The 15,093-nt window shown below is 35.1% G+C and overlaps 1 protein-coding gene across 2 annotated transcripts in view; it reads left to right on the top strand.

Annotated features, from left to right (window-relative positions):
- Positions 1 to 15,093, top strand: part of LOC116268619 (dynein heavy chain 14, axonemal-like) — a 103,683-nt gene that overhangs the window by 15,516 nt on the left and 73,074 nt on the right. For both annotated transcript variants that reach the window (XM_031655382.1, XM_031655376.1), the window contains exons 4-7: positions 3,124 to 3,254; positions 6,072 to 6,224; positions 7,537 to 7,652; positions 11,266 to 11,328. In XM_031655382.1, the coding sequence (XP_031511242.1) occupies positions 3,124 to 3,254; positions 6,072 to 6,224; positions 7,537 to 7,652; positions 11,266 to 11,328 (463 nt within the window). The remainder of the gene's footprint in view (positions 1 to 3,123; positions 3,255 to 6,071; positions 6,225 to 7,536; positions 7,653 to 11,265; positions 11,329 to 15,093) is intronic.

Consider the following 15,093-nt stretch of genomic DNA (forward strand, 5'->3'; position numbering starts at 1 on the left):
ACTAAATTTGCAGTAATTTGTTATGCATTGTTTTAGTCCATTCTTACACTGCTATGCAGAAATACCTGAGACAGGGTATTTTATAAAGGGAAGGGGTTTAATTCACTCACAGTTCTGCATTCCTGGGGAGGCCTCAGAAAACTTACAATCATAGTGGAAGGTAAAGGAGAAGCAGGCACCTTTTTCACAGTGTGGCAGGATGGAGTGAGTGCAAACAGGGGAAATGCCACATGCTTATAAAACAATCAGATCTCGTGAAACTCACTCATTATCATGAGAACAACATGGGGGAAACCACCCCCATGATCCACTTACTCCACCTGGTCCCACGCTTGACACATGGGGATTATGGGGATTACAATTCAAGGTGAGAGATTTGGGTGAGGACACAGAGCCACACCATATCATGCATCCAGGAAACTGATACAGTGGCTTTATTGCAACAAATGTTGCTGTACATTAAGAATTCTTAGTATTTAGTTGCATTGTCCTTTAGTGTTTTGAAATTGGTATCTAGTGTAAGAAAGGCCAGTAATTTAGGTTTAATGGTTGCCAGATAGATAAAATTCTAATTCTTTACTGATTGCATTTCTTTAATTTGCTTCCCTCATTTAGCTTCTATAAATTCATGAATACGTAAACTGGCAAAGACCTAAGTAGCATTTTGTTTAGATTTTAAAACAATTATTAAATATTTCAAATATACAATATAGAGAAAATAATTTAGTATTCATGTACTCATTACCAGGATTTAACAACATTTAGTCATTTTTTAAAAAAAGGAAGTTGTAGACAGAATTCTAATATGCCCTCCAGTATTCCTACCCTCTGGTATACATGCTTTGTATAATTGCCTACTCCTAAGTGGAAATAGAACCTGTGAATAAGATAGACTGTCACTCCCATGCTTTTATATTATTTATATGGCAAAGGGATTTTCAGATTATTTAAGACCCTTAATCAGTTGACTTTAAATTTATCAAAGGAGACTATTAGAGGCAAGCCTGACCTAATCAGATAAACCCTTAAGAGACCGCAAGTAGTAGCAGAGGCCCTGCCACTGCCTTTGAAGGAGCAAACTGCCGTGTTGTAGAGAGGGCCACATGGCAAGAACCCTAAAGTTCGCTGAGAACTGTACCCAGCCAACTACCAAGAAAATGGGGACCTCAGTAATACAGCCATAAGGAAACGAATTCCACCTCAAACCTGAGGAGCTTAGAGGCAAGTCTTTCGCTAGCCCAGCCTCCAGATAAGGGCATGGTCAGCTGACACTTTGGTTTCAGTCCTGTAAGACCCTGAGCAGAGGACCCAGCCAAAATTTGCCAGACTCCTGACCTTGTTTCTTTTTAGTAAGCATTCTTGATTCTGTCATGAACTAACCTAACTCTTTTTTAGAAAGATGTTTTCTTTCCAGCTTTTTGAAAGTTACGCCTTCCTTATATTTTACTATTTATTCTGAAAAAGGGTTCTTTATTTGCTGAAATTGCCTCCATTTTTGAACAGTCTTTGTCAGATGTTGAATCTGCCAAATCACACTCAAAAATGAAAATGCTAATTTATGATACTTTCATGATATTACACAAGGGGAATACCCTTGCCAATAGCTGATATTTTCCAATTTTAAATTTTTTGCTAGTCTGAGTGAGATATGTGTTTTAATTTTTATTTTATTCGCAATTCCCTGATTACTAATGAGGTTGAATACTTTTCCATATGTTTATGGGCCGTTTATCTTTTCCTGTAAATTTTTTGTTCATCTTTTTATCAAAATGTTTATTTTTTAATCGTTAAGAATTCTTGAGATATTTGGTATAGTAATCTCTAGCCTGTTATATAGGTTATAAACATCTTTTTAAAATGTGTTAATTACATTTTAACTTTGTGTATGGTGGTTTTTCTTGTATATAAGTTGCTAAGTTTGAGCAAGTCAAATGTATCATTGTTTTCCTTTTAACATGCTTTGATTCTTTTTCAAGAAGCCTTCACTACCCCAGTTTTATAAACATATTCTGCCATATTTTCTTCTAGTAGTTCTATAATTTGTTTTTCCACATTTACAGCTCTAATCCATCTATAATTTATGCTTGCATATAACTGCATATTTATTTCAAATGGCTAACCACTTTTGCATTATGATTTATTGAATAGTTAATCGTTCTTCTGTTGATTTGAATTATCTTTTTCACTTATTAGATTGGCTTGTATACGTAGTTATATTTCGAAACTCTAATTTGTTCTACTTCTTTGCTTTTCTATGTCAATACCACACTATTTTGATTTCTAGAAGGTACATATTTTTATATCTGGGTCTATAATGTTACTTATCCTCTTGTCAGACATACACAGTTGTACCATATCCTTAATACTAATTTTCAATACCTCACCTAGGGCACAAAATGTAAAGAGGGACTCACTCTTAGAGTCATGCAAGTGCCTCATCCTAGTTATCATACTGTCTTATACAAGAACTCAAGTCTCATTTAATCCTTAGAAAAGAAGTTGTTTTAGTCCAATGTTGTTTGTAATTTCTAGAGGGCCAGAAATATAACTTCTTAGCATGACTTTCTGTATGCTTCTCTTTCCAAGATTTGTTCTATCAAGAAAATAAGTTTAAGGGCCAACAGGACAACCTGTATAGCATAGTGAATAAAAGCCAAGAAAAGAGACTCTTTCAAGAACGAGAGGATTGTCAACTGTTGGCTAAGAGATTAAGTGAGAGATGATCTGAAAGGTGTCTGTGGGATGAGTATCCTTAGGAAAAATGTTTCCATCCCACCCTGTCATCCCTGCTTTTCTGATCCAACTGCCCCTCCCCCAGCCTAGGCATTTATTAAGAAAAGCCTTATAACCAGTTCCTGTTCCTAGTCTCTTCTCTTATTACTACCTGTGTAATTATGAATTAGGTCTTTCGTGACGTCTTTCTTAAATTGATAAATATTATTCCCTCTTTCCAACTTCTGTTAAAACTGAATTTTAAGCTATATTTTCTCCTCTAATAATATAATCATTTAAGTTACCATTTAGATTTTTTCTCTATATAGAAATATTTGGAATATTTTGCATTATCCTTAAGTGATGCCCACATTTGCACTTATATTGGATTTTTAAATTGTTCTATACCAGAACCAAAAGATGATGATGTGATAAGAAATATTATTAGGCTACGAGAAAAGCTTGGTTGGCAAACTGTATTACCGCAGCACAGTTTGAAATATGGAAGTTCCAAAATTGCAGTTCAGAAGATTACTTTAAAGGTATTGTTCTATTTTATTTAATTTTGATCTTTAAAAATCAATGTTGAAATTATATTTTTATTTTTATTTCATTTCAGATATTATGTCAAAGTCAAACATTACATTAATATCAAGTTACAATTATTTCATGGTAAATGCAAAAGTATTTGACATCATTTCATTTTACTTATTTAAGAAATGGAGAATAGATCAAGCATATAAACTTTAAGTCTATGACACATCAAAATGTTTGTGTTTGTCCCCTCTTATCACTTTCTTTGAGTGAGTCCCCAGGAAAGGTGTATCATCTGCCTGAAACTTGAATCTACTGTTTGGTTTCTGGATATCACTTTTTCTGTGATTTAAGAAGAAATTGTTAGGTAATGTAACATTCTATTCTTCTCACACTCTAACTCCCTGGTACCTGATTTTCTATCTCATCTGGTCTGTGTTTCCTTATGCTATTCATTTTTTTCTTACCCATTAGCCTCTGTCTTCAGAGAAATTTTAGCTTGTCCAAGGTCACATGACCAGAGGGTAGAAGCTGTGGTAAGAACTAAGGTTTGTGTCCTGAGACCTCATTTATTACAGGTGCTCTAAGATTGAACAGGATCATCTCTCCCTACTGTTAGAAAGGGGACTCTCAAAATGTGGTCCCCAGACAAGCAACACTGGAATCACCTTAGAACTTACTAGACATACATATTCTTATCTGCACCCTAGACCCACTGAATCAGAAACCTTTGGAGGCAGAGCCTTGCGATCTGTATTTTATTCAGTTCTCCACGATTCTAATACACAATTAAGAACCACTGCTCCCAACCAAGGATCAGCAGATTTTTTTCTGAAGAGGACCAGGTAATAAATACTTTAGATTTTGCAACTACTCAACTCTGTCACTGTAGTACCAAAGCATTGATAGATAATACATACATAAATGGATGTGACTGTGTTCCAATAAAACTTTATTTACAAAAACAGGCACCTTGCCCTGCTCTACACTGTTACCATGAAGATAAATCATCTTTTGATCATTTTTCAGAGGCAACAATGCGAAGGAAAGTACATGTATAATTGAATCAGATTTACCTAGTTTTGAACCTGTACACTCACCATGTTATCAAGTTCCTAACCTCTTGAGCTTTAGTTTTTTGACCTTGAAATGGAGATAATAATAGTTACCATGGAGGACTGTGAAAATTAAATATATGCCATGGTGCCTGGCAGGTGGTGGGCACAGTAGTTTAAAAACAAAACAAAACCATAGCTGTACGTGGGTTCCTTGGACTCTCAAATAAAGTGAATTTCATTTGTGTGTGAAGAAAGGATTGAGAATATGATTAAACACTTGTTTTTAATTGAAAAAATAATTTAATTGGAACATATTTTTATGCTTTTATGATTTGATTTTTTAATTATATATATGATCCATTTGGAAGATTTGTATCTATCTTGTTTCTTAGTAATGTTTTGAAACCTAATTTAGAACATAAATGACTCAAATAACCAAATAACAATTAAAAAGGTCATACATTATACAAGTCATCATTTAGAGCTCATTTATTTCCTCTTATTTGCAGTTTTTAAACTTGTTTTTGAGGGTTTAATATTGATTATATTAGAAGCTGAAGTAAGAAAGTGAAACAGCTAAAATAATTGAGAAGAAACAAGTAATCTTCAAGGAAGACAGAATTTTAAAAAGTGTAAAACTGGATCCAAAATTTAAAACTACAATGATTGGAAACCGTTTAGTTACACAATTAAATAGTTTCTGAGGACATCACTAAATACTAAATGCTTTTTTATGGTAAAATTTATCCAGAAAAGACTAAAGTTTTCTTGTGATTTTAGAATTTTTTATCAATAAAAGTTAAAAGTTTCAGGAAACTTTTATTTTAAAGCTAAAATAAATACATTTTACTTAAAATTTTCCTTAATGTGTAATGGCTGATTTTTCAATGCCAAATATGGGAGAGGCATTATAATTTATTGCAATAGCTTAGAATATGGATTTAGAGTCAGACTTGGATTCACATCCCTAGTTCACCATTTCCTGAATTTGTGACTTTTCTCAAATTATCTAACTTATCAAAATATTCATTTTTTTAAATTTGAAAAACAGGGTCTTTCTCTGTCACCTAGGCTGAAGCCACAATGGTGTGAGTAAAGCTCCCTGCAGCTTCAAACTCTTGGGCTCAAGTGATCTCACCTCAGCCTCCTGAGTAGCTGGGATTACAAACGTGAGCCACCTCACTCAGTTCCCTCAAAGTATTAATTTCTGCAATTGTTTAGTGAGATTAAAAATATCAAGCCTTAGTTTCTTTAAATTTGAGAGGTGAATGTTAATAGATTAAACTCTTATGGTTGTAAAGATAATGTATATGAAAGAGTTATTACTCATTATTTATTACTTAACAAATAATAGCTATTTTTATCTTATACTAAACCGCCATCATTATCAAAATAAATGACAAATTTAACGTGCCCAAAGATTTCTGGTGTTGGCAGACAAATACTGGAAGATGGCATGTTATGTAAAAGGTATGTCGTCGAGTTCTTTGGATTAGTAAGCATGTATTATTAAGCATATAGATATTTTTTTCTGAATTAAGGATCCTTTTTTAAGGATGAAAATTAAATATGTTAAATCTTTCATAAGATTGATCTTGTTGAACATTGTTTAGACACAATTTGATGTTAGCTTTCTCCAAATATAGTATTCTTATTTTTAATCTGTGTTTAAATTATTTCAATTTAGTGGATAATCAGTTCAGCCATTGTATTAATTTTGTTAATTTAGTCAAATTAATTAAATTTCTTTATTTTTTTAAATCTCAGAAACCTTTGGAAGATGATGGAGAATTTGTATATTGCCTTCCTCGGAAAAGTCCTAAAGCCCTTTACAATCCGTATGATCTTCAGGTAGTATCGGCTCATACTGCTAAACATTGCAAAGAATTTTGGGTTATTACTGCTTCATTTATCTCAAAGGTAATGTTTAATGGCTGTTTTAAGCTTTTGGAATTACAATACAAAAATATTATCCAATGTAGAATTTAATTGCGTACATTTATCTTTCTGTTTCAGAGATACTTGGTCATTTGTGGAGCAGTTTGTATATAAGAATCTCTTTGGGAGAATGTTATTTAATAGTGAAGTTTTCCCTTTTGTGTAGAGATTTAGGTTTGGAGATTCAACTTTAATAAATTTTTTCATCTATCAAATACTTTGTTAATACTTGGAGTAAATTTTTAAAGGAAGAACTACAAAACAAGCATTTGCTAACATAATGGGAACTATAATAATAAAGAAAAGAATATTCTTTATTGGCACATTTGTCAGAAACTTTATTGCCAGATGTAGAAATCCCCCTTTTACACTCTTATATAGCATTTTGATATTTATCACAAGTTGAAAATATACAATTACTTGTTTTAATGATTTGTTTAATGTCTGTCTGCCTTTTTCTGCCCTCCCAGCCTCCCAACTAAAATGAACTTTATGCATGGGCAAGACCACATCTTTGTATGAGGTAGATCTGTATGTGCAGATACAGAAATACCTCTAATAGTATCAAGTGAGAATGGAGGAAAAACTTCTATATATATATATGAATATACACATAGATACATATGTGCTGATAAAAATATGCATACTTTTATCTCTGGAATAAAATTTTTTTTTTAAATGGTGACATTCAGATAGGGGAGGGCCACTCATGGGAAGAGAGAGAACTCCTTGATGAAGGGCATGTAGTTTTTGAATGTCAATATAGGATATGTGGGTAGTGAGATTATAAGCCACTTTGGACTACCGCATCTCTGTAGCTAAAATTAAGTTCATAAATACTACTTTTATAGAAAATGTAAAAATTGTGATACTCAAATTTGAATAGCTATTTGTGAAAAGTATCTCAGGGTGAGGAGGAAGTTTCTCTCTGTCGGAGCACAAGAAATAGCGTTAGAAAATAGCAAGTGGCACAAGTATACATATGTAACAAACCTGCACGTTATGCACATGTACCCTAGAACTTAAAGTAGAATAATAATAATAATAAATAAATAAATAAAAATAAAAAAAATAAAAAGAATACAAAAAAAAAAAAGAAAATAGCAAGTGTAGAAGCAGTGTGTTGAGGGAAATCAAATTTGGGTATAGATAAAATAGCTGAGGATTCATACATGGAAAAAACTTAGTTATAAAGGCAAGAAGTTATCAGCCAAATACAGGCTTTCTTAATTTCTTGAAAATGGTACATATTTTTAAAATAAATAAAATAATGCTTTTGTGCCTTATTTTGTAGGTCACTAATATCGTTGGTAGTATAGAGGAAGTAGAACTCATACCTACTTTGGAATGGCTATCAGAAAGAAGACATTACTATTTATTACGTCAATTCAAGATATTTTCTGATTTCCGGTGAGGTGAAAAAAAATGAAACCAGTTCTTTGTAGTTTGATCCTGTTGAAGGAGCAGTTGCCCGATTGACATCTGGGTTCTACTACAGTAATACCAGTAGAAAATAGTACTAATTCCTTTATCTAAAAAATTTTTATGGAACACCCCATTTCCTCTGTAACTTATGAAGAAATGCCAATAATTTTGGCATTTAAGAAGCATTTTTCCTTTCAGAATTAATAAAGCATTTGTTACCGGTAACTTATGAGGAAATGCCATAAGTTACAGAGGAATGGGATGTTCCATAAAAATTTTTTAGGTGAAGGAAGTTTACCCTTTTCAGTATTACAACTCTTAATTTTAGTCTTTTTGGATAAATATTGTAAAAATATTTTATAGTCAAGCAAACTTAAATACACCCTACAGTTGACTCTGCCACAATGCAAGGGTTAGGGGCCCTGACCCCCTACACAGTTCAAAATTTGAGTATAACTTTTGACTCTACCCAAACTTTGCTATTAATACTAATAGTCTACTGTTGACAAGAAGCTTTATCAGTAACATAAACAATCATTAACATATTTTGTCTGGTACATGTATACTGTATTCTTACAATAAAGTAAGTTAGAAGAAAGAAAAAGGAAAATCATAAGGGAGAGAAAATAAATTTACTACTCATTAAATGGAAGTAGATCATAATAAAGTTCTTCATCCTTGTCATTGTCACATTGAGTAGGCTGAGGAGGAGGAGGAAAAGTAGAGATTGGTTTTGCTGTCTCAGGGGTGGCAGATGCGGAAGAAAATGTACATGTAAATGGACTTGTGCCATTCAAACCCATGTTGTTCAAGAGTCAGCTATGTTGGCTTGGGTTTGCCTTTTTTTCCGTGCATATATTTATTTATATGAATATTTATTGAGAGTCTGTTAAGAACCAGGCATATTCTAGATGCCAGGGATATTGTATTGAAGAAACCAAGCAATTGTCCTGCACTCAAATATGTATATCATAGTGGGTGAGAGAGAATGGAAAACATGCAAATATGTGAAATATTGAGTGGAGACTAAATGTGGTTGAAGGAAAATAAAACAGAGTAAGGGAGCTGGAGGCAGCTTGTTGATTCAAGTTCATGATTAAAAATTTATCTAGTTTTAAGGTACATTATGTTACATTATGTTATATCACATCACATTAGGATTCCCAAGACTGATTCTTCACAGAGTAGTTCCAGGTTATTGTTCTTTTAGTGTTTGTATCTAGTTCTATAATTTTCTTGTTTCTTCTCTAATGTCTGCTTTTTCTTGTGATATGTTCTTGTCTGCTGGGGACTAGGAAAACAGATAAATAATATTTTAAATTGTTTATTTAATATGTAAATAGCTTGAATAACTAAGGACCTGAGAATTTTTTTTTTTTGGTAAGAGAAGAAGGATTTTGTGACAGAGAAATTAATTATTGAATAAATGTTATTGTGTACCTATTTTGTTTCACCTGTGTTAAGAACTGGAGACAGAACTACGAAAAAATATACAAGGTTTCTGTTCCTATAGAACTTATATTCTAATGGAAGGAGATAGATAATAATAGGTAAATAAATAATTTCAGATCGTGATGAGGCCTAGAAATATAATAAAACAGGGAATTAGAGATGTGTGTGTGCATTGGTTCTTTAGATAGGATGGTCGGAGATGTGGCATTGAAGCAGAGACCTAAATGATGAAAACGAGGCAGCCCTGTGGGAGCTCCAGAAGATGCAAGTTTCAAAGTTGTGAAGCAGGAACTAGTTTAGTATGGATTTGACAGTAGAAGTGGTGTTCCTGGAATGAAGTTGGTAGGAAATGAAGCTGGTTCGGTTATTTTCTGGGACCTGTCACATGTAGCGTAGGTGACTGAGTAACAGTTCTAAGTTTCTCGTCAAAGAGAGGTGATAGTTGCATCCCTGTAATTTAGGAGCTAGAATTGGGGCTAGATAGGTTTTTGATTCTGGGTTATCAATTTAAGATAGTATCCAAAGTAATATTTTCTGTATCTTTTTATTTGAGACTCTGTCAGTGTCAGACTTTCCACTGTTATGCTTGCCTTTTGATACATCCTCAGGGTCTGCTCTGCTCTAAATAGTTATCATTTATTAAACTTTTTAAATTCAGCTGCAACTGGGACAAGAATAATCTTTTTACATGACATTTGGTATCAAAGTCTATAGTCAAAATGATTCACTTTCTTTATTCATGTTAAGAAAAAAATAAATTAAATTTTATATTTACTTAGTTTGTACTTAATTTTATATATACTTAATATACTTACTTAATTTTAAATTTTATTTTTAATATTTTCATAGTTTTTCTTAGATCACGATATTGTAAAAGGTAATATTTCAAATAGAAAAATGAGATAAAGATGAAGTGTTAACAACTTAAGCTGGTGATGCCAGTACAGGGGTGATTAGACCATCAGCATCATTGTTTTACCTCATGAAACTTTTCTGGTATATTAGTTTTTGTGACCTGGTGCAGATACGCCTTACACCGTTGGGTTCCCCTCTGATTCTTAAGGATTTTCAGGGATCTTCTAGGGTTCTGAGATACCATGACTCTATGGATTTGGATTAAAGTGAAATAGTAACTTATGTGGAGTGCTTCTTTGGAACTGGATTTAAGGTCAAGGTACTAGATTTTGATTGAGGCAGTCCTGATTTTCAAGGCCTCGGGTGAGCCTGTTTGAAGGATATCATGGGATTCTCTTTGAACTGCTTGGATGGCTCCAGGCCCCTTTCAGCCTTCTTTGATTCAAAATTAGCCAATGTCATCACTAAGATTGGCTGTTTGGCTTCTCAGACACACCCCTATCCCCACGATTTTCTGCTACCCACTAGCTCTCACCAGCTACATAAGTAATCTCACATTGGCAAACAAGTATCACATCTCAGTGTTTATTTAAAGGTGGTTGTTTTCCTCTAGATGCAAAGGCTACCAAGGAAGCAATTGTGATACTGCATTAGACTAGTCCCACACGTGCATAATGTAGGTGGCAATATTCATTTAGAGTTGAGAGAGATTTGCAGAAACAGTTGGCATGTCTTTTTCAGAATGCATGACAATTATTGATGATGAATCATAACCAGGGAAACTTTCCAATTCCTTCTCATGTAGGTTCTTTGAGTTTTAAAAATTACAAGTGCATTTTTTACATAAGTATTAAATAATATCAAAATGACATACATTACCTTAATTTTCTACTTACCACTATAGAGACTTTTTATCAATGTACCTTTTCATTATTACTGAAAATTGAATCTTGACTTTTCTTGAAGTATGAAGTCTCTTTTCAAAGTAAGCCAATAAACATATAAAGGAAAACAATATTTTAAAAATCATTTTTAATATTTATTGGAATGCTGCAGCTAAGTGAATCCTGCATCTGTGAGAATTATAAGGACTTTCATTTACCTTTACCTTTTGCTCTATATTCTGCTGATAGTTTGGGAGAAAATTTATATGGTTTAGCATTTACTTTAGGTAACTCAGGATGAATGAAACATGTTCTAGAGAATATTCTGATATTACTAAGCTTTTACTAAATTTATTCCATATAAATGGTTTATGGATATGGAATATAAGAAGCATTTTTCCTTTCAGAATGAATAAAGCATTTGTCACCTGGAAATTGAATGTTAAAAGAATTAAGACAGAGAAGAGCAGGTAAGTTTTGATATGCAATATATTTATAAAAATTTCAAAAGGAAGCTATATGTTTTACATGTAGTGTGGAAGCAGATATAATTTCATTTTCATTCAGTGATTAGAAAGTCATATTCCATTGCTTTATGATGAAACTTAACCCATTTTTATTTTTTAAAGACTATTAAACACTGTATTTTGCAGTATACCATTCTATGGTCATAGAGCTATGGAAAACCTTGATGAGTTCCCTTGATCACTTTATCTAACTTCTTGCTTCCAGGAAGAAGAATAATTAAGTCATTTAAAGTAGACAACAGTAATCTTATTTTGTGAAATCTCCAACAGCCAAATGTTTTTTAAAATTGTTTTTATTAAACTTTTTATTTTGAGATAGTTGTGGATTGAGATGCAGTTATAAGAAATAATAGAGATATCCCATGTACCTTTTACCCAGTTTCCCTCCCAAATGTTGCAAAACTACAGTCTATTTTGACAGCCAGGGCATTGACAATGATATATAATCAATATATAGAACACTTCTATCACCACAGGATCCCCTGTGTTGGCCTTTTATAGCTATACCCCCCTCCCTCCTATTCCTGCTCCCTCCTTGACCGGTGGCAACCACTAATCTGTTAGCTATTTCTGTAATTTTATCTTTTCAAGAATGTTCTTATGATAAATAACAATAAATCAAGAGGAGGGAAGGAAACTTTTGGAGGTGACAGTTTATGGCATAGATTGTTCACAGATGTATACTTATCTCCACATGCACCAATTGTATACATTAAATAGGTACAGCTTTTTGCATGTCAATCATACCTCAATTAAATGGTTTTCAAGAAAAGAATGCTGTATCTGCACAGCAAAGGAAATAATCCACAGGGTGAAGAGACAGCCTGCAGAATGGGCGAACATATTTGGCAACTGTTCATTCTCTAAGGGATTAATATGCAGAATATACAGGGAACTCAACAGTAAAAAATAAATAATCTGATTTAAAAATGGGCAAAGGATCAGAATAGACATTTCTCAAAAGAAGGAATACAAATGGCCAATAGGTATATGAAAAGATACTCAACATCCCCAATCATCAGGGCAATGCAAGTCAAAACCACAATGAGATATCACCTCACCCCAGATAGAATGACTGTCATCAAAAAGACAAAAAATAAATGCTGATGAGGATATGGAGAAAAGTTAGCTCTTATACACTATTGGTGGGAACGTAAATTAGCCCAACTAAATGAAAAAACAGTATGGAGGTTTCTCAGAAAACTGAAAATAGAACTACCATACAAGCCAACAATCCCACTACTGGGTATTTACGTGAAGGAGGGAAATCCGTACGTATATTGAAGAGACACCTGCATCCCCATGTTTACTGCAGCACTGTTCACAACAGCCAAGATAGGAATCAATCTAAAAGTCCATCAACAGATGAATTAAGACAATGTATATATACACAAAATAGAAAACCAGCCAGAAAAAAAAGAATAAAATTCTGTCTTTATGTCATTTATGGCAACATGGATGAGCTTGGAGGACATTATGTTAAGTTAAATAAGTCAGGCATGGAAGGACAAATATCTCTTGTTCTCACTCATATGTGGGAGCTAAAATATTTGAGCTCATAGAAGTAGAGAGTAGAATTGTGGTTATTAGATGATGAGAAGGGTGTTGTGGAGGGGAGGATAGAGAGAGGTTGGTTAACAGCTAGATGGGAAGAATAAGTTCTAGTGTTCTATAGCTTTGTAGGGTAACTGTGGTAAACAATAATTCATTAAATTTTTTCAAATAGTTAGAAGATTTTGCATTTTATTGTTATTTCCTTTTTTTAGAGACAGAGTCTCAACTCTTGCCCAGGCTGCAGTACAGTCATGTGATCATAGCTCACTACAGCCTCAAACTCCTGGGCTCAAGCAGTCCTCTCACCTCAGCCTCCTGAATACCTGGGGCTACAGGCATGCACCACCATGCCCAGCTATTTTTTATTTTTATTTTGTAGAGATGGGGACTCACTATGTTGCCTAGGCTGGTCACCAACTACTGGCTTCAAGTAGTCCTCCCACTTTGACCTCCCGAAGTACTGGGATTACAGGCATTAGTCACTGTGGCTGGCCCTTAAAAAAGAGGATATTGAATGTTATCAAGTCAAAGAAATGATAAAGGTTTGAGGTGATGAATATGCTAATTATCCTGATTTACTAACACATTGTGTATATTTATTAAAATATCACAATTATTTGGATTAAGGGTGGGGCAAGATGGCAGAATAGAATCCTCCACTGATTATATCTCATGCAGGAACACCAAATGTGACGGCTATCTACACAAAAAAACCATCTTCATAACCAAAACTCAGGTGAGCAACCACAATACCTGGTTTTAACTTCATATTGCTGAAAGAGGCACTCAAGAGGGAAGGGAACAGTCTTGAATCACTGATCGCATCCTTCCCCCAACCCATGGCAGTGGCTGTGTGGTGGGGAGAGATAATCTGAGCACTTAGAGGAAGGAGAGTGCAATGCTTGTGGGACTGTTAATTGAACTCATTGCTGCCCTGTCACAGCAGAAATCAAAACCTAGCTGAACTCAACTGACAGCCACCCACAGAGGGAGAATTTAGACCAGTTCTAGCCAGATTGGAATCGCCCATCCCAGTGGTTGGAACTTGAGTTCCACCAAGCCTCGCCATTGCAGACTAAAGTGCTATGTGGTCGTCAATAAACTTGAAAGGCAGTGTAGGCCACAAGGACCACAATTCTTGAACAAGTCCTACTGCTGTTTTGGACTTTGAGCCAATGGATGTGGGGGGCCCCAACCTAGTGAGACATCAGCTGGAAAGGCTAAGGAGTGCTTGCACCTACCTCCCCTAACCCCAGGCAGCACACCTCACAGCAAAGAAAGTCACTCCTTTCTTTTGTTGAGGAGAGGAGAGGTAAGACTAAAGAGGACTTTGATTTTTCTTGCATCTTAGAGACCAGCTCAGCCACAGTAGGAGAGGGTACCAGGCAGTCATCAGGTCCCCATTCCAGGTCCTAGATCCCACACATTTATAGACATACCCTGGGCTAGAAGTGAACCCACTGCTGTGAAGGGAAGAACCCAGTTCTGGCAAGATTCATAATCTGCTGACTAAAGAGCCCTTGGGCCCTGAATGACCAGCAGTGTTAACCAGGTAGTACACAGTGGCCTTGGGTGAGACTCTGTGGCATGCTGGCTTCAGGTGAGACCTAGCACATTCACAGCTGTGGTGGCTGTAGTGAGACTCTTTCTTAAGAAAAGCAGAGGGAAAAGTAAAGGGGACTTTGTCTTGTACCTTAAGTGCTATCTTGGCCACAGTGGGATGGAATACCAAGTGGACTCCTGGTGTCCCCGATTCCAGGCCTTGATTCTTGGATGGCATTTCTGGACCTGCAGTGGGGCAGAGGAGAGCACACTGCTCTGAAGGGTGAGTCCCAAGCCTGGCACATTCACCACAAGCTGACTGAAAAGCCCTTGAGAAACATGAGTGGTAGCCTGGAAGTACTCCCTATGGGCCTATGGTGGTGGTGGCCACGGGGATTTCCTCTGCTTGTGGAAAGAGGAGGGAAGAATAGGAAGGACTTTGTCTTGTGGTTTGAGAGCCAGCTCAGTTGCGGTAGTATAGAGCATCATGTCAATTTCTAAGGGTTTGGACTCCAGTCCTTGGCTCCCAGACAGCATCTCTGGACCTATCCAGGGCTTGGGGGAACTCACTGCCATTAAGGGAAGGACGCAAGCCTGGTGGGCTTTGCCACC

This window comes from Papio anubis, chromosome 1, assembly GCF_008728515.1.
Source record: "Papio anubis isolate 15944 chromosome 1, Panubis1.0, whole genome shotgun sequence".
Taxonomy (NCBI): Eukaryota; Metazoa; Chordata; class Mammalia; order Primates; family Cercopithecidae; genus Papio; species Papio anubis.